Here is a 20,928-nt window from a genome sequence, read left to right on the forward strand (position 1 = left end):
AACAAAACATGATATCCCACAGAAAGTTCACAACCAACAGGTTAAAAACACATATATATAAAGTGACTTCAAAATGGAAATTCATTCAATGTCAACATATATGTGGAACTTGTAATAGCACACTTGACACAATCAACATATATGTGGAACTTGTAATAGCACACTTGACACAATCAACATAAAAGCTAATCAAGAGAACGGCTAAAGTCGATCCAGTGGCCCAGAACACACTGAACAGCTACACAATCAAGAGAACGGCCAAAGTCGATCCAGTGGCCCAGAACACACAGAACAGCTACACAAATGACTTAATCACGTTAAAAATAAATACTGACAAATAAATAGAGTTTCCCGTAGTTGACTGCTACCCCTCCGTCACCCATCATTTCTCATGTTGTGATTGTTCATTCTAACAGTAACAACTCGCATGCAACAATACTCTTCATAACTTTGCGTCTCTCAAATCACTTGTTCATTCTAACAACTCACATGTAGTTACACTGAAGAATATTCAGCCTGTGAAACTTGGTCTCTGTCTGAAATCACATGTTGACGTCATCACAAATTGATAAACCAAAGTCGATCCAGTGGCCCAGAACACACAGAACAGCTACACAAATGACTTAATCACGTTAAAAATAAATACTGACAAATAAATAGAGTTTCCCGTAGTTGACTGCTACCCCTCCGTCACCCATCATTTCTCATGTTGTGATTGTTCATTCTAACAGTAACAACTCGCATGCAACAATACTCTTCATAACTTTGCGTCTCTCAAATCACTTGTTCATTCTAACAACTCACATGTAGTTACACTGAAGAATATTCAGCCTGTGAAACTTGGTCTCTGTCTGAAATCACATGTTGACGTCATCACAAATTGATAAAAAAACAAGAAGGGCAAAGCCCATACGACTCACATGCTTTACACATTTTTCCTACCAAAATACATGTGACCTTGACCCAAGGTCAAGGTCATCCAAGGTCATGCAACACAAAGCTGTTAATTCAAGACATAGGAAGTACAATGGTGCTTATTGGCTCTTTCTACCATGAGATATGGTCACTTTTAGTGGTTCACTACCTTATTTTGGTCACATTTTATAAGGGTCAAAGTGACCTTGACCTTGATCATATGTGACCAAATGTGTCTCATGATGAAAACATAACATGTGCCCCACATAATTTTTAAGTTTGAAACAGTTATCTTCCATAGTTCAGGGTCAAGGTCACTTCAAAATATGTATACAATCCAACTTTGAAGAGCTCCTGTGACCTTGACCTTGAAGCAAGGTAAACCAAACTGGTATCAAAAGATGGGGCTTACTTTGCCCTATATATCATATATAGGTGAGGTATTGAATCTCAAAAACTTCAGAGAAAATGGGAAAAATGTGAAAAATAGCTGTTTTTTAGGCAACATTTATGGCCCCTGCGACCTTGACCTTGAAGCAAGGTCAAGATGCTATGTATGTTTTTTGGGGCCTTGTCATCATACACCATCTTGCCAAATTTGGTACTGATAGACTGAATAGTGTCCAAGAAATATCCAACGTTAAAGTTTTCCGGACGGACGGACGTCCGGACGGACGTCCGGACGGACGTCCGGACGGACGGACGGACGGACGACTCGGGTGAGTACATAGACTCACTTTTGCTTCGCATGTGAGTCAAAAAAAAAACGCAGTTCAAAGTTTCTTGTATCTTTCTGTCCTTGGTTAGAAGAGGAAGACATTCTGCACTTCTGCAGTGATCGCGCTAGGTATTTTTCAAACCGGTATGACGTCATGAGCTGGCTACAAGGCTCTCACGAAAATCGGTAAGCTTGCCAAGGCAACCAGTAAAAGACAAACAATGACTTACAATACATTAAATCAATGTTTATCAATGTCAGTGATATATATGCGGACGTTCCCCCCCCCCCCCCCCCTCAAAGCAACTGTCGCACAACTTGACAGTGACACATCAGCAGCCGCTCTGTGTGTGAGAGAGAGAGAGAGAGAGAGAGAGAGAGAGAGAGAGAGAGAGAGAGAGAGAGAGAGACTTCCGAAATAAAATAGGAAAGCAAATAGTAATCACGCAACTGGAAGACTTACTCACTAGTTACTTACTGTTACAGTTTCACTTTCGCCTCACAATAATCAACTGTATGTAGACAAAGATCTAAGCTGGTGTGAGTACGTGATTTCCCGGTATGGTGCTATGTCGGCTATAGTTAGACGCCGTCCCTTATTGTCTTTCAGTTTCTCATAAACTGAAAGATTTTACGATGGACCGGGAACCGAAAGAAATGGCGCGAAAAGTCTGATGTCTGATGTCTGTGTGTGTAGATCTTTTTCTCGGCGACAAGAAAGATTTCTCCGCTCCCCTGACCACCTACATTGCTCAAATAATCTGCTAGCAAATACTTTAGATCTGGCACAATCGTACTGAAAGACATTTCGGAGCTCGCCTCCTTGTTTTGACGTCATGTTTGACACCTTGACATCAAGTGTCATCAATGGAGACATAATCGCAACATTGTAGCGCTGTCACAACAAGCCATCCAAATCTCTCTCTCTCTCTCTCTCTCTCTCTCTCTCTCTCTCTCTCCTTTTGTAATAAAGTTCTGAGTCTCTCTCTCTCTCTCTGTCTGTCTCTCTCTCTCTCTGTCTGTCTCTCTCTCTCTCCCCCTCGTACTGACAAACGATTTTTGTAATTACTACTTTTTTTTACCGGTCAAACCAAATAACAATCGGTACGTCTGACCGACATCCACTTTTTTTTCCGGTATTGGCGAATCTTAACCGGTAAAATACCGGAAATTACCGGTAAACGCGATCCCTGCTTCTGACCTGTCCTTGGTTAGAAGAGGAAGACATTCTGCACTTCTGACCTGTCCTTGGTTAGAAGAGGAAGACATTCTGCACTTCTGACCTGTCCTTGGTTAGAAGAGGAAGACATTCTGCACTTCTGACCTGTCCTTGGTTAGAAGAGGAAGACATTCTGCACTTCCGACCTGTCCTTGGTTAGAAGAGGAAGACATTCTGCACTTCCGACTTGTCTGAACCACCTCCTGTTGTACAAACTGTTCTCTCCGCGTGCAACTGTCGCCAGGCTTGCTTCTGTTGGGGAAAGAGAATCACAGCCAATCCTCGCACAGCGAAGCAGATCATGATTATCTCGTGAACTTATTAGGCCAAAAAAAAAAGGTCTGTTTACGGTAACATAGGCACAAAAAAATAGGGTCGGTAGGTCGGGATTTTTTTTTCTCCAAAAAACCATATTTTTACGTTAATTTGGAAAAAAAAACAAGATTTTTTTTTCTCCTCCAAATGCCAAAAAAAAGTCTAGGGTCGCACGAAAAAAATAGGGTCGGTCGGGTTAACGTAAACAGACTATTTTTTTCTTTTTTTGCCTTACAGTTGAGACGACTGCAGCCCATACAAAACAGATTTATCTCAGCGATCACCAACTCACATCTTGTGCAAACTGTTCTTTTCAAGTATCACCAGCATGATCATTTCCTGGGAATTGTGACACACTCGGGCAGTCCATTCACAAACAGAATTCTCTTAGCAATGAGCAGCTCGTATCTTGTGCGTACAGTTCCTTTCAAGTTTGTATCAGCAGCACGGTCATTAGTTTGGATGTATGAGAGACACGGGCAGTCCCTACCCTGTCTCCGCGATCAACAACTGGTATCTTGTGCCAATTGTTCCTTTCAAGTTCGTATCACCAGCACGGTCATTTGTTGGGACAGACGAGAGACATGGGCAGTCCATAACCTTACCAAACATAATTATCTCAGCAATCACCAAATTGTATCTTGTGCCAACTGTTCCTTTGAAATGGTCATTTGTTGGGACGGTTGAGAGACATGGGCAGACCATACACAACGGGGGAACAGCCGTTGAGCCAGCGTATCCTGACAACGCGGCGAGCTTTCTGCACAAGGGTGGCGAGCGAGAGGCGTGGTTGTGTCCCCTGGTGGGCCAACCAGAGGTGGAGGAGCTCCAGACAGAAGAGGTCGATGTCGCGGTCAGTGATGTCCCACAGGTTGCCCAGCACACACGGGCTGAGAACACACAAGTCAATTAAACGCATTCATAATCAAGCGTGAGAGAGAGAGAGAGAGAGAGAGAGAGAGAGAGAGAGAGAGAGAGAGAGAGAGAGAGAGAGAGAGAGAGAGAGAGACGCTTTGACACTTTATTGTCATTAGCTAATAAAAGCCTTATAGACAAGGTAAAACAACAATTTCTGCATCATTCATAAAAGGGGTAAAAGGACAAATGAACAAAACATTAATAACAACAAAAACATAGCAAACTAGTTTATCAATTATGAGTACGAACAAACAAACACACAGACACGAAAGCCATAGGTAAACAAAAATATCTAAGACTAAGGGTAAAAAGCAAGGTATAGTATGTACACACAAAGGAAAATACTGATCCAACAGTTAACACACACTCATAAAACCAATCAATCTGCAGACCACAAATATTTAAAGCCAAGAAACCACCGGTCGGCGTTACACTTGCGTGACTAGTAGGGGAGAAAGAGAGAGAGGGGGAGAGAGAGAGGAGGGGGGAGAGAGAGAGGGGGAGAGAGGAGGGAACAAAAATAACAAAGAAGGAAAAGAAAACATGACAGAGTGAGAGAGAGATGAGACTGAGAAAGAGAGAAACGAGAAAGAGAAGAAAAGAGAGAGAGAGAGAGAGAGAGAGAGAGAGAGAGAGAGAGAGAGAGAAGAAATCCAAAATTTTAGTAATAAATTTTAATTTAATTAATATACTTACCCAACTCACGTATAGCAATTAACTCTAGTTCAGTGCTGATAACGCTGTTCGCGTCCCCTTGGTAACAAGGGAGACCACTCTAAAAAAGAGAGTGAGCCATCCCATAATGTCCGACCAACTACTGGTCTGACTTCCGTATGCGTGCGCATAGGCCGCCATTTGTATCATACCATACGAAGCCCAACTCACTTCTTTTTTAGACCCAAAACCAACCACAGCGGGGAGGCGGGAGGGAATAAACGACGTGAGTTGGGTAAGTATATTAATTAAATTAAAATTTATTACTAAAATTTTGGATTAAATTACATAACTTTACCCAACTCACGTATAGCAGATTGCTACTATAGGTGGTGGGTACTTACCAAAATTCAAGCATGAAGGACCTGTCCTGCAGCTACCAAAGAAGGTAGCGCAGAACTGCCGTCCTGTCTCAGTGAAGAGACGTCCCTGAGATAGTAATTGATGAAGATATCTTCAGATCTCCAATAGGCTGACTCCAGTACCTCAGTAAGCCGGCCAGACCTGAGGACTGCCAGTGACGAAGCCCATGCTCTTGCCTCGTGTGTCCTGGCTGCCGTGAGAGGCAAGAACGCCCTAATATCTCCAGATTGTACCTCCCACCAGGCATAAGCTTGTTTGATAAGATTGGAGACCCACTTAGTCAACGTAACCTTTGCGATGTCCTTATGCCTCGCCGTATTCAGAGATATAAATAGCAGTTTTTGATTTTCTGAACGGAGGTGCCTTGTGCGTGACAGGTAGCTACTGAGAGACCTGACAGGACAATTAACTACATCAGGGTCGCCCGGAGCGAGAACACCGCTCAGAGGCCGGATGTGGAGTACAGGAGAGATATGCCCAGGTTTCTGGTTCTTAGCAAGGAAACCTGGTGTAAATTTAAGAGAAACAGACCCATCTTTCTCAAAACCAATATCCTTCTCTAAACCTGACAATGCATGAACCTCGCTACCTCTCCGAGAGGTTGCGAGCAGCAAAAGAAAAACCGCCTTGCGTGTAACATTAATCAAGGATGCCGAGAGAATGGGCTCAAAACTCTCCGAGGCTAAAAACCGCAAAACAAGCATCAAGTCCCAGGCAGGGAGACGTGACCTAGCGCGCGCGGCTGTAAGGGAGGCACCCTTAATGACACTAGCTACCACTCCGCCGAGTGTAATCTTGTGTCCGAGTTGCGAAAGAGTTGAGGAGATCGCTGACCTCCGTACGCGAAGAGACGAGGGTGAAACTCCCTGTTCTGCCAACCAAGCCAGGTGGTTGGCAACCTGCATCGATCTAGGTGATAAAGGATTAACCCCGTTAAGAGAGCACCACCTAGACCATGCCGCCCAGTGGGAGGAGTACACAGAAGTCGTGGACTCCCTATGGGCATGACGGACAAATTTCAAAGTGGAGGCAGAGGCCCCTGCCTTAAGCAAAGAGCTTCGGACAGAATCCAGGCGTGAAGGCTCAGGATCCGCGGATCTTCGTGGGGGATGCCTGACCGAGGCTGAACAAGATCTCCCTTTTTCACGGCGAGAGGGATCGGGGGCCGAACTGCTAGACGCAGCAAGTCTGGAAACCAGTGCTGGCTTGGCCAAAGAGGAGCGACCAGAACCAGCGCTGGTTTCTCCAAGTCGACCTTTCTTAGTACCTTGCCCAAAAGGCAGAACGGAGGGAAGGCATACGCTGTCAGGTTTGTCCAGTCTATTTCCAATGCATTTACCTTCCAGGCCAGAGCATCCGGGAAGGGGGACACAAAGAGAGGAAGTCTCGCCGAGAACCTCGTGGCAAACAGGTCGATCTTGGGCTTGTCTACCTGAGCCCAGAGACGCTGTAGGGCATGGTGTGAAAGAGTCCATTCTGAGTGAACCACCTTGTCCCCTCTGCTCAAAGTGTCCGCAAGGACGTTCAGACTGCCCCTCAGATACACGGCTGAAAGCAGAATGTCTTGAGTGTGACACCAGGTCAGAAGACAGCAAGCTTTGTCTGACAGACTGGGAGAACGCGTCCCCCCCTGTCTGTTCACATAGGCCGCCACAGTGGTGTTGTCTGTGTGGAGCCTGACATGCTTGCCCACCAGAAAAGGCCTGAACGCATGCAGCGCCAAAGAGACGGCCTCCAACTCTAGCACATTGATGTGCAGGGAGGACTGGGATGAGTCCCAAACCCCTGACACCGTCTGCTCGTCTAGATGAGCTCCCCACCCCATCAGAGAGGCGTCCGTGAAGAGCTCGCTCTCTGGAGGCTTGCGAACAATGGGCACTCCCTGGAACAACAGAGGGAGCAACCAAATGCGAGTTGTGCGCAGAAACCATGAACCCAGAGCTATCTGAAGATTCCAGCCTTGGGATGACTGATCCCAACGAGCCTGCAGAGCAGACTGGAAAGGCCTCTTGTGAACCCGGCCTAACGGGATGAGAGTCGCCATTGAATCCATTTGGCCCAGAACCGAGGCCAGAACCCGCACACTGGCCCGATTCTCTCCGTAAAGAGAACGTATCAGATCCTGGAGCTTGTCGATCCTTCTCTGAGAAGGACGGACAGACCAGTTCCGGGTGTCGAAATCCATGCCCAGATAAACAAAGTTCTGAGATGGCACCAACTCCGACTTTACCAGGTTTATCGAGAATCCTAGCTGCGAGGCCTGACTGAGCACTCCCCGAGTGTGAGCCTCGCAACGCTCTTTGTCCTGATGGAGGATCAACCAATCGTCCAAATATGCTCTGAGACGAACACCGTTCTTTCTTACCAGAGCACAAAGCTGTCTGACGATCATCGTAAAGATCCACGGCGCTAGAGACAGGCCAAAAGGAAGGGCCCTGAACTGATATACTCTGTCTCCCCAGGGGAAGCGTAGCCACTTTCTGTCTGCTACAAGCATCAGCACATGAAAGTATGCATCTGTGAGATCGACAGACGTCGCCCAGTCCCCCGGACGCAGAGCCTCCCGAACTGAGGTCGTAGTCTCCATCGTGAACTTGATAGCCCGTAAGAACTTGTTGAGGGCTGACAAATCCAAGACAGGCCTCCAAGCCCCCGAGGCTTTTGGCACTACAAAAAGTCTGCCGTAAAACCCCGGGGACTGTAAGTCCGTGACCTCCTCTATTGCTCCCTTGAGCAGAAGAGCAGTCACCTCCTTTTGCACGGCGGCCCTTGCCTCCGAATCCCTTGGAGCCCTGCATGGCGGAATTATCCTGGTCAGAGGTGCCTTCTCCCCTGACCAGAGAAGCCGGAATCCCGAACTCACTATCCCGGTAACCCACTTGCTGTCCACTAGCTGCAGCCAGGAAGTGAGGGCCCTGGATGGGCCGCCCGCTACAACCAGTGCGGGGGCTACCGGGATGAGAGGTTCGGGAACACATCATTGGGGGTGAGGCTTGCGCCCCGACCCCCTAGATCCTCCAAAAGATTGACCCCTCTTAGGGTAAGGAGCCCCGCGGCCCCTACCCCTCGAAGCGAAAGACTGCTTTTGTGACTTGCCACCGCCGCCAGAAGAAGAGTTCTGAGGCTTGCTGGCGGTCTGAGTCTGAGGCTTAGGAACCTTCTGGAAACCTTGTAGCGCAAGGTGAGAGAAAGCAATGTCCCTTGCATCCTGTGACTCTTTCTGGAACGCGTCAATGGACGACTGACCCAAAAGAGCCCCGTCCGTGAACGGAGAGACCTTCAAGCTCTCCACATTAGCCCTGTCCCGAATCCTGGAACCTGCCAAAAAGGCAGATCTCCTGGAGTGAACTGCATGGGCATAAAGTTTAGCCGAAAGAGACATCTGTTCTTTCGAAACCTTAGCCAGCGTGGAGAGAAGGGTGGTGACATCCAAAGCCGAAGCGTCGAACCTGAACTCGAAAGGGTCAAGTGATGTGGCGATTGACCTTGACAACGACCTTTGTAGAGACTCTGACACAGAAGAGAGCTCCAACAACGACCTGCCCGCTTCTTCAATAGCCGCAAGCGACGCGTCAGTAAAAGGAACAGGCTTATCCTTACTGTACGTGTCCTCGCGCAACACAGCCATTCCCGGTGACACCGGAAGCACGGCCGACGGCAGGGCGAATGACTCAATTAAGTTGACTGACTGAGGGGCAAACCTGCAATTCGAGGAACCAGAAACTTGACCCCCGGGCTTCGCAAGCCAGTCCATAACATCGTCCGGAGCCTCCCCATGTTGCAACAACAGAGGCACCGGCGGACCACGTTTGGCCTTAAAGACGTTTGCCATTTCGTAGGCAATTGACGAAGATTCGCGGAATCGGAACTGAGGTTTCTGCTCTCGAGCCGACCGGAAATCATCAAAGGCAGAACGAGGTGGTGGAAGCTTTGACCTACTTTCAGCCACCCCTTCAGGAAAATACTTAAATGCCGTCTCGGCGGCCAGCGCCACTGCGCTTGGCAACCTTGACGGCAAAGTAAGTTGAAGGTCGTCCCCCATGGCGGACGTACCCTCGTCGACCTCTCCCTCTTGCTCAAAAGGGCAATCGGGAAGGTGACCCCCAGAGAGACTCTCCTGGTCAACCGAAAGGTCATCCAGGTCAACCACTCCCTGCCCCCCGGGCGGGAGAGGACGATGCGGCTCCCCACGTTCCTCCAAAGAAGGGGGTAGGAGCGCAACGCCCTTTCGCTGAACAGGGCCCGTCGACCCAACTGACCGGGCGCTTCTGCGCGAGGGGTCAGCCAGGCTGTCGGGGCTATTACGGCTCGCAGGCTTTGCAGCCGAGGTCGCCTTTTCCTCCAGAACACGCACCCCACTTTCACCGGAGAACCCGGCTACTCGTGGGGTAGACAAACCTTTGCCGTGAACCGGCGAGTTCAGCAGAGACACATCACAAACGTCACCGTCCTGAGAAGTGTGCACATCAACCCGCGTAGTGACAGTCGACCTTGAAGCCGTAGCAGAGGGCGAGGGCCGGATCCTGGCAAGCGAAGGCGGGTCCGCAACACCGGAAGGGAGGGCGCGCAACTCCGCCCGTGTTGAAGAAAGCTCGGCCGCCAAGGTCGAGACCTGTGAGCTCAAAGTGAGCACCAAAGACGCTACATCCGCAGGAGCCAAAACTGGGCCACTAGGCGTCCCAGAAACAACACCAGGAACTTCTACAGGCGTACCCTTAACTGGAATCTGCTTAGACAAAACGGGGGAAGCGAGCATGGCCGCCAAAACCGGTGATTTAGCTGGCAAGGCAGAAAAAGCAGAAACGTCATGACCGGAATTTTTAGCATTACGAGACCCTTTCTTACTGGGCGAGGCATCAGTAGCAACCTGTCTCGCACTAGGCTTTCTCTTAGCGCTATCTTTCAGCGCCGCTTCCGCCATGTCAACAAACAAACTCACAAAAAAAATTTCAGAGAAAAATTTCGTAAGTCCGAGATGAGCGACAAAATGTCGCTAAAGTTACAAGTAAAACAGAAAGATCTCACCAAATACAGCAGAGGTACAGGTGCAAGGCTCAGGCGGCGACCAAGGGGCGAAATCCAAGTCCTAAGACGTAGGAGAAAGGCTGAGCACAGCCAGAGCGAACGAAAACACGTCCCGTTCCCTTGAACGCTGAGTATGGAATGATACAAATGGCGGCCTATGCGCACGCATACGGAAGTCAGACCAGTAGTTGGTCGGACATTATGGGATGGCTCACTCTCTTTTTTAGAGTGGTCTCCCTTGTTACCAAGGGGACGCGAACAGCGTTACCAGCACTGAACTAGAGTTAATTGCTATACGTGAGTTGGGTAAAGTTATGTAATTTAATAACAGAGATAGAGAAACAAGAGAGAGAAGAAAAAATCAGAGAGATATGCATGATGTGAAATGGTCAGTACCTTCCAGCCAAGAGGTAGCTGTAGAAGTAGGCGTCTGGGTCAAGGTCACGGTACAGGTCGACCTTGACACTGCTACAGCCGAACAACAGCACCACAGCGCGACAACGAAGCTTGAGAACCTCCTCCCGAGAAAAGTACTTGCTGCCACTCCCGTGTCCTGAGTAGCTGTTCATCAAATCAAAACAGACATGACGTGAACACAACCACACACACACATCAAAACATCAACAGCAGCAATCCAGCGCTACAAAAGTCATCTGTGGTCAAACTGTGAAACTGAATTGTATGGCACACAGCAAGAGATGAGAACAGACAGACAATTTTGACAACTAAGAAAATAACGAAACATGGAACAGCGGGGACACAAAAGACAACTAAGAAAATAACGAAACATGGAACAGTGGGGACACAAAAGACATGGAACAGTGGGGACACAAAAGACATGGAACAGTGGGGACACAAAAGACATGGAACAGTGGGGACACAAAAGACATGGAACAGTGGGGACACAAAAGACATGGAACAGTGGGGACACAAAAGACATGGAACAGTGGGGACACAAAAGACATGGAACAGTGGGGACACAAAAGACATGGAACAGTGGGGACACAAAAGACATGGAACAGTGGGGACACAAAAGACATGGAACAGTGGGGACACAAAAGACATGGAACAGTGGGGACACAAAAGACATGGAACAGTGGGGACACAAAAGACATGGAACAGTGGGGACACAAAAGACATGGAACAGTGGGGACACAAAAGACATGGAACAGTGGGGACACAAAAGACATGGAACAGTGGGGACACAAAAGACATGGAACAGTGGGGACACAAAAGACATGGAACAGTGGGGACACAAAAGACAAAGTTCCAGTGCCCAAGACAGGAAGCTGCAGAGACAGGTAACAATGAGTCCAGTCACACCTGTCTGCCAGCCTGGCTTCACAATGAGTCCAGTCACACCTGTCTGCCAGCCTGGCTTCACAATGAGTCCAGTCACACCTGTCTGCCAGCCTGGCTTCACAATGAGTCCAGTCACACCTGTCTGCCAGCCTGGCTTCACAATGAGCCCAGTCACACCTGTCTGCCAGCCTGGCTTCACAATGAGTCCAGTCACACCTGTCTGCCAGCCTGGCTTCACAATGAGTCCAGTCACACCTGTCTGCCAGCCTGGCTTCACAATGAGCCCAGTCACACCTGTCTGCCAGCCTGGCTTCACAATGAGTCCAGTCACACCTGTCTGCCAGCCTGGCTTCACAATGAGCCCAGTCACACCTGTCTGCCAGCCTGGCTTCACAATGAGCCCAGTCACACCTGTCTGCCAGCCTGGCTTCACAATGAGTCCAGTCACACCTGTCTGCCAGCCTGGCTTCACAATGAGTCCAGTCACACCTGTCTGCCAGCCTGGCTTCACAATGAGCCCAGTCACACCTGTCTGCCAGCCTGGCTTCACAATGAGCCCAGTCACACCTGTCTGCCAGCCTGGCTTCACAATGAGTCCAGTCACACCTGTCTGCCAGCCTGGCTTCACAATGAGTCCAGTCACACCTGTCTGCCAGCCTGGCTTCACAATGAGTCCAGTCACACCTGTCTGCCAGCCTGGCTTCACAATGAGCCCAGTCACACCTGTCTGCCAGCCTGGCTTCACAATGAGCCCAGTCACACCTGTCTGCCAGCCTGGCTTCACAATGAGCCCAGTCACACCTGTCTGCCAGCCTGGCTTCACAATGAGCCCAGTCACACCTGTCTGCCAGCCTGGCTTCACAATGAGTCCAGTCACACCTGTCTGCCAGCCTGGCTTCACAATGAGTCCAGTCACACCTGTCTGCCAGCCTGGCTTCACAATGAGCCCAGTCACACCTGTCTGCCAGCCTGGCTTCACAATGAGTCCAGTCACACCTGTCTGCCAGCCTGGCTTCACAATGAGTCCAGTCACACCTGTCTGCCAGCCTGGCTTCACAATGAGCCCAGTCACACCTGTCTGCCAGCCTGGCTTCACAATGAGTCCAGTCACACCTGTCTGCCAGCCTGGCTTCACAATGAGTCCAGTCACACCTGTCTGCCAGCCTGGCTTCACAATGAGCCCAGTCACACCTGTCTGCCAGCCTGGCTTCACAATGAGTCCAGTCACACCTGTCTGCCAGCCTGGCTTCACAATGAGTCCAGTCACACCTGTCTGCCAGCCTGGCTTCACAATGAGTCCAGTCACACCTGTCTGCCAGCCTGGCTTCACAATGAGTCCAGTCACACCTGTCTGCCAGCCTGGCTTCACAATGAGTCCAGTCACACCTGTCTGCCAGCCTGGCTTCACAATGAGTCCAGTCACACCTGTCTGCCAGCCTGGCTTCAAAATGAGTCCAGTCACACCTGTCTGCCAGCCTGGCTTCACAATGAGTCCAGTCACACCTGTCTGCCAGCCTGGCTTCACAATGAGTCCAGTCACACCTGTCTGCCGGCCTGGCTTCACAATGAGTCCAGTCACACCTGTCTGCCAGCCTGGCTTCACAATGAGTCCAGTCACACCTGTCTGCCAGCCTGGCTTCACAATGAGTCCAGTCACACCTGTCTGCCAGCCTGGCTTCACAATGAGTCCAGTCACACCTGTCTGCCAGCCTGGCTTCACAATGAGTCCAGTCACACCTGTCTGCCAGCCTGGCTTCACAATGAGTCCAGTCACACCTGTCTGCCAGCCTGGCTTCACAATGAGTCCAGTCACACCTGTCTGCCAGCCTGGCTTCACAATGAGTCCAGTCACACCTGTCTGCCAGCCTGGCTTCACAATGAGTCCAGTCACACCTGTCTGCCAGCCTGGCTTCACAATGAGTCCAGTCACACCTGTCTGCCAGCCTGGCTTCACAATGAGTCCAGTCACACCTGTCTGCCAGCCTGGCTTCACAATGAGTCCAGTCACACCTGTCTGCCAGCCTGGCTTCACAATGAGTCCAGTCACACCTGTCTGCCAGCCTGGCTTCACAATGAGTCCAGTCACACCTGTCTGCCAGCCTGGCTTCACAATGAGTCCAGTCACACCTGTCTGCCGGCCTGGCTTCACAATGAGTCCAGTCACACCTGTCTGCCAGCCTGGCTTCACAATGAGTCCAGTCACACCTGTCTGCCAGCCTGGCTTCACAATGAGTCCAGTCACACCTGTCTGCCAGCCTGGCTTCACAATGAGTCCAGTCACACCTGTCTGCCAGCCTGGCTTCACAATGAGTCCAGTCACACCTGTCTGCCAGCCTGGCTTCACAATGAGTCCAGTCACACCTGTCTGCCAGCCTGGCTTCACAATGAGTCCAGTCACACCTGTCTGCCAGCCTGGCTTCACAATGAGTCCAGTCACACCTGTCTGCCAGCCTGGCTTCACAATGAGTCCAGTCACACCTGTCTGCCAGCCTGGCTTCACAATGAGTCCAGTCACACCTGTCTGCCAGCCTGGCTTCACAATGAGTCCAGTCACACCTGTCTGCCAGCCTGGCTTCACAATGAGCCCAGTCACACCTGTCTGCCAGCCTGGCTTCACAATGAGTCCAGTCACACCTGTCTGCCAGCCTGGCTTCACAATGAGTCCAGTCACACCTGTCTGCCAGCCTGGCTTCACAATGAGCCCAGTCACACCTGTCTGCCAGCCTGGCTTCACAATGAGTCCAGTCACACCTGTCTGCCAGCCTGGCTTCACAATGAGTCCAGTCACACCTGTCTGCCAGCCTGGCTTCACAATGAGTCCAGTCACACCTGTCTGCCAGCCTGGCTTCACAATGAGTCCAGTCACACCTGTCTGCCAGCCTGGCTTCACAATGAGTCCAGTCACACCTGTCTGCCAGCCTGGCTTCACAATGAGTCCAGTCACACCTGTCTGCCAGCCTGGCTTCACAATGAGCCCAGTCACACCTGTCTGCCAGCCTGGCTTCACAATGAGTCCAGTCACACCTGTCTGCCAGCCTGGCTTCACAATGAGTCCAGTCACACCTGTCTGCCAGCCTGGCTTCACAATGAGTCCAGTCACACCTGTCTGCCAGCCTGGCTTCACAATGAGTCCAGTCACACCTGTCTGCCAGCCTGGCTTCACAATGAGCCCAGTCACACCTGTCTGCCAGCCTGGCTTCACAATGAGTCCAGTCACACCTGTCTGCCAGCCTGGCTTCACAATGAGCCCAGTCACACCTGTCTGCCAGCCTGGCTTCACAATGAGTCCAGTCACACCTGTCTGCCAGCCTGGCTTCACAATGAGCCCAGTCACACCTGTCTGCCAGCCTGGCTTCACAATGAGTCCAGTCACACCTGTCTGCCAGCCTGGCTTCACAATGAGTCCAGTCACACCTGTCTGCCAGCCTGGCTTCACAATGAGTCCAGTCACACCTGTCTGCCAGCCTGGCTTCACAATGAGTCCAGTCACACCTGTCTGCCAGCCTGGCTTCACAATGAGCCCAGTCACACCTGTCTGCCAGCCTGGCTTCACAATGAGTCCAGTCACACCTGTCTGCCAGCCTGGCTTCACAATGAGTCCAGTCACACCTGTCTGCCAGCCTGGCTTCACAATGAGTCCAGTCACACCTGTCTGCCAGCCTGGCTTCACAATGAGTCCAGTCACACCTGTCTGCCAGCCTGGCTTCACAATGAGTCCAGTCACACCTGTCTGCCAGCCTGGCTTCACAATGAGTCCAGTCACACCTGTCTGCCAGCCTGGCTTCACAATGAGTCCAGTCACACCTGTCTGCCAGCCTGGCTTCACAATGAGTCCAGTCACACCTGTCTGCCAGCCTGGCTTCACAATGAGTCCAGTCACACCTGTCTGCCAGCCTGGCTTCACAATGAGCCCAGTCACACCTGTCTGCCAGCCTGGCTTCACAATGAGTCCAGTCACACCTGTCTGCCAGCCTGGCTTCACAATGAGCCCAGTCACACCTGTCTGCCAGCCTGGCTTCACAATGAGTCCAGTCACACCTGTCTGCCAGCCTGGCTTCACAATGAGTCCAGTCACACCTGTCTGCCAGCCTGGCTTCACAATGAGCCCAGTCACACCTGTCTGCCAGCCTGGCTTCACAATGAGTCCAGTCACACCTGTCTGCCAGCCTGGCTTCACAATGAGCCCAGTCACACCTGTCTGCCAGCCTGGCTTCACAATGAGTCCAGTCACACCTGTCTGCCAGCCTGGCTTCACAATGAGCCCAGTCACACCTGTCTGCCAGCCTGGCTTCACAATGAGTCCAGTCACACCTGTCTGCCAGCCTGGCTTCACAATGAGCCCAGTCACACCTGTCTGCCAGCCTGGCTTCACAATGAGTCCAGTCACACCTGTCTGCCAGCCTGGCTTCACAATGAGCCCAGTCACACCTGTCTGCCAGCCTGGCTTCACAATGAGCCCAGTCACACCTGTCTGCCAGCCTGGCTTCACAATGAGTCCAGTCACACCTGTCTGCCAGCCTGGCTTCACAATGAGTCCAGTCACACCTGTCTGCCAGCCTGGCTTCACAATGAGTCCAGTCACACCTGTCTGCCAGCCTGGCTTCACAATGAGTCCAGTCACACCTGTCTGCCAGCCTGGCTTCACAATGAGTCCAGTCACACCTGTCTGCCAGCCTGGCTTCACAATGAGTCCAGTCACACCTGTCTGCCAGCCTGGCTTCACAATGAGTCCAGTCACACCTGTCTGCCAGCCTGGCTTCACAATGAGTCCAGTCACACCTGTCTGCCAGCCTGGCTTCACAATGACACACCAATGATTGAGGGAGGGATGAAAGAAACTGGGGAGAGAGAAGGAAGAGAAAGAGAGAGAGACAGACAGACAGAGAGAGAGACAGAGAGAGAGAGAGATACAGACAGACGACAGACAGCGAGACAGAGACACAGTGAGAGAGAGGTGTGGATGATACTGACATGTAGAGATCGTGCTGTGTCAAGGCCTGTATGTATTGCTCCGCTGTCGGCACCACCCCGGTCACCCCCTGCCAGTCCTTGTTTCTGAAACACACAACACACTTTTTTTTCCAGCAAACCGTGAAATGAACTCAACTTATATTGTGTGTGTAAAAATGTCTGTTTGTCTATCTGTAAAAAATTCCATTTCAAACGGCAGAAATTAATATGTAAGCGCCGAGGGCTATATCTAGATTAGGCGCATAAAAATGATCACAATAATAATAATAATAATAATATGGGATCAACAGACCAAAATGTGTCATCTACAGTACAGTCTAATATTTTTCTCAAAGTATCATTTCTTTCTGTACAGAAGCCAATGATGTTCAGCTGTATTGTTCTCAAAGTATCATTTCTTTCTGTTACACAGAAGCCAATGATGTTCAGCTGTATTGTTCTCAAAGTATCATTTCTTTCTGTTACACAGAAGCCAATGATGTTCAGCTGTATTGTTCTCAAAGTATCATTTCTTTCTGTTACACAGAAGCCAATGATGTTCAGCTGTATTGTTCTCAAAGTATCATTTCTTTCTGTTACACAGAAGCCAATGATGTTCAGCTGTATTGTTCTCAAAGTATCATTTCTTTCTGTTACACAGAAGCCAATGATGTTCAGCTGTAAGTTCTTGAAACAAATGGCAAGTTAATGCGTGCAGGTCAGCCTAAAAAGTTTGCATCATCCTTTGGAAATCATGTTTCTAAATAGAGAGACAGACAGACGGACAGAGAATCAGACAGAGACAGAGAGACAGACAGGTCAACTCACCGTTCATAGGGCCCCTGCAGACAGGTCTGTGTGTGAGTGAGATCCCCGTCAGGATTGAGCACGTAGAACACAGACCTGGGGTCCACCCCTCTCTGCGCCACGCTCACTTCACTGTCCTCACCATCACACCTGTTTCCAGCAACACTTCCCTCGCTGTCATTCTTCTTCTTACTGCTGTGATGATTGTCACCACTCTTGTCACCACTCTTGTCACCACTCTTGTCACCACTCTTGTCACCACTCCTCTCCTGACTGCTGTCCCTGTTGCCAGAGGTGTGAGGGCTGGTTTGGGAGGAGGAAGGCGTGAGGCCGTGCAGGTGGAGGAGGTGGTGGAGGAGGGAAAGGGAGGGAACTCTGGTGACGGGCTGGTCTCGGGTCACGCTCAACTGCTCCATGGGGAAGTTGGCCAGGTGCTGCACAGGTATTATCACAGGTATTATCACAGGTATTATCACAGGTATTATCACAGGTATCATCACAGGTATTATCACAGGTATCATAGTCACAGGTAACATCATAGTCACAGGTAAGATCATCACAGGTAAGATCATCATCATGCTTAACTCTTCACGACATGAACATCTATTTAGCTGATGGTTGCAAGAAGACACAGCTTCCACCTGAGTTGATTGTTATCGGCTGTTTTATGCAAGCAACCACCATTACATCTTTACTTTTCAAAGTGATCACTTCTGATCCATAGTCATTTGAGTAACCTTGACTGACCTTGTCCAGTATGAAGATGACAGGAAGGTCAGCGTCCTTGACCTTGGGCATGACCTCCAGCACTTGAGAAGTGACGGCCTCCAGGAAAGCCGTGTTGCTGACGACGTCTGTTCTTAGCACGCCAGAGAGGATTGTGGGTAGGTCTCTGGTGTGCTGCATCAACTCCACTATTTGCTGTGACACAGACCAGCACAGAACAGTCACAACAGTTTCTTCGGCTGCAAATCTCACTTACACTCGTTAGGGCTTCAAACTGCCCACGCAAAATGTGCCAGACTTACTGCAACTTCAACGCAGAAAACTGAAAACAGGCAGACACACACAAATGACAAATATTTCTTCGCCAGAAAAAATCTTTCAGTTACGCAGTATTTGGGCTCGAAAAAAGAAAAGGCAAAAAAATGAATGGTTCTAGAACATTGCATAATTATATTTTCAAAACTCATCAACAAAACTTGCACTGAAATTCACTCACTGTCCAAGGAAGGACTTTTAAAAACATAATAGTAAAAAAAATACATGACACATGAGAATTTCGGAGGAAAGAGTTTTTTTGTCTGCAAACTCTCTACCTCTTATGCCACACCATCGGTACTGTAGGACTACATCAACCTTCATATCACACCATGGGTACTGTACCACTACATCAACCTTCATATCACACCATGGGTACTGTACCACTACATCAACCTTCATATCACACCATGGGTACTGTACCACTACATCAACCTTCATATCACACCATGGGTACAGTACCACTACATCAACCTTCATCACACCATGGGTACTGTACCACTACATCAACCTTCATATCACACCATGGGTACTGTACCACTACATCAACCTTCATATCACACCATGGGTACTGTACCACTACATCAACCTTCATATCACACCATGGGTACAGTACCACTACATCAACCTTCATCACACCATGGGTACTGTACCACTACATCAACCTTCATATCACACCATGGGTACTGTACCACTACATCAACCTTCATATCACACCATGGGTACTGTACCACTACATCAACCTTCATATCACACCATGGGTACTGTACCACTACATCAACCTTCATATCACACCATGGGTACCGTACCACTACATCAACCTTCATATCACACCATGGGTACTGTACCACTACATCAACCTTCATATCACACCATGGGTACTGTACCACTACATCAACCTTCATATCACACCATGGGTACTGTACCACTACATCAACCTTCATCACACCATGGGTACAGTACCACTACATCAACCTTCATATCACACCATGGGTACTGTACCACTACATCAACCTTCATATCACACCATGGGTACAGTACCACTACATCAACCTTCATATCACACCATGGGTACTGTACCACTACATCAACCTTCATATCACACCATGGGTACTGTACCACTACATCAACCTTCATATCACACCATGGGTACTGTACCACTACATCAACCTTCATATCACACCATGGGTACTGTACCACTACATCAACCTTCATCACACCATGGGTACAGTACCACTACATCAACCTTCATATCACACCATGGGTACTGTACCACTACATCAACCTTCATATCACACCATGGGTACAGTACCACTACATCAACCTTCATATCACACCATGGGTACTGTACCACTACATCAACCTTCATATCACACCATGGGTACTGTACCACTACATCAACCTTCATCACACCATGGGTACAGTACCACTACATCAACCTTCATCACACCATGGGTACTGTACCACTACATCAACCTTCATATCACACCATGGGTACTGTACCACTACATCAACCTTCATATCACACCATGGGTACTGTACCACTACATCAACCTTCATCACACCATGGGTACTGTACCACTACATCAACCTTCATATCACACCATGGGTACAGTACCACTACATCAACCTTCATATCACACCATGGGTACTGTACCACTACATCAACCTTCATCACACCATGGGTACTGTACCACTACATCAACCTTCATATCACACCATGGGTACTGTACCACTACATCAACCTTCATATCACACCATCGGTACTGTACCACTACATCAACCTTCATATCACACCATCGGTACTGTACCACTACATCAACCTTCATATCAAAACATATGAGACCAAAACATTAAACAACTATGACACCTACCCTGGCTTTCCCTGCAGCACATCTCAGGGAGAGAAACTTGTGTATGAGTTTGGAGAGCTTGGTGGCGGCAACGTCCATATCTGTGTTGTAGCAGTCGTCAGACGTCTGACCCACCAGCAGCCCCTTCCACGCCCCCAGCCAGTGCTTCTCCATGCCCTCTATCAGGTTCTGTTGCCATGGTGATCAAAAGGTAGACTTATCAATGGACACACATAATATTAACATGCTTCTCCATGCCCTCTATCAGGTTCTGTTGCCATGGTGATCAAAAGGTAGACTTATCAATGGACACACATAATATTAACATGCTTCTCCATCCCCTCTATCAGGTTCTGTCGCCATGGTGATCAAAAGGTAGACTTATCAATGGACACACATAATATTAACATGCTTCTCCATCCCCTCTATCAGGTTCTGTCGCCATGGTGATCAAAAGGTAGACTTATCAATGGACACACACATAATATTAACATGCTTCTCCATCCCCTCTATCAGGTTCTGTCGCCATGGTGATCAAAAGGTAGACTTATCAATGGACACACATAATATTAACATGCTTCTCCATGCCCTCTATCAGGTTCTGTCGCCATGGTGATCAAAAGGTAGACTTATCAATGGACACACATAATATTAACATGCTTCTCCATCCCCTCTATCAGGTTCTGTCGCCATGGTGATCAAAAGGTAGACTTATCAATGGACACACATAATATCAACATGCTTCTCCATCCCCTCTATCAGGTTCTGTCGCCATGGTGATCAAAAGG

At 49.2% G+C, this 20,928-nt stretch overlaps 1 protein-coding gene across 1 annotated transcript; it reads right to left on the reverse strand.

Annotated features, from left to right (window-relative positions):
* Positions 1–1,917: 1,917 nt before the first annotated feature.
* Positions 1,918–20,314, reverse strand: LOC138946623 (separin-like). The gene is made up of 6 exons (XM_070318068.1): positions 20,162–20,314; positions 17,994–18,167; positions 17,268–17,680; positions 16,461–16,544; positions 10,584–10,748; positions 1,918–4,057 (listed from the first exon to the last, which is right to left on the reverse strand). The coding sequence occupies exons 1-6, from the start codon at positions 20,312–20,314 to the stop codon at positions 3,835–3,837; spliced, it is 1,212 nt and encodes a 403-aa protein (XP_070174169.1). The 3' UTR covers positions 1,918–3,834.
* Positions 20,315–20,928: the final 614 nt, after the last annotated feature.

Source organism: Littorina saxatilis, linkage group LG14 (genome assembly GCF_037325665.1).
Source record: "Littorina saxatilis isolate snail1 linkage group LG14, US_GU_Lsax_2.0, whole genome shotgun sequence".
Lineage (NCBI taxonomy): Eukaryota > Metazoa > Mollusca > Gastropoda > Littorinimorpha > Littorinidae > Littorina > Littorina saxatilis.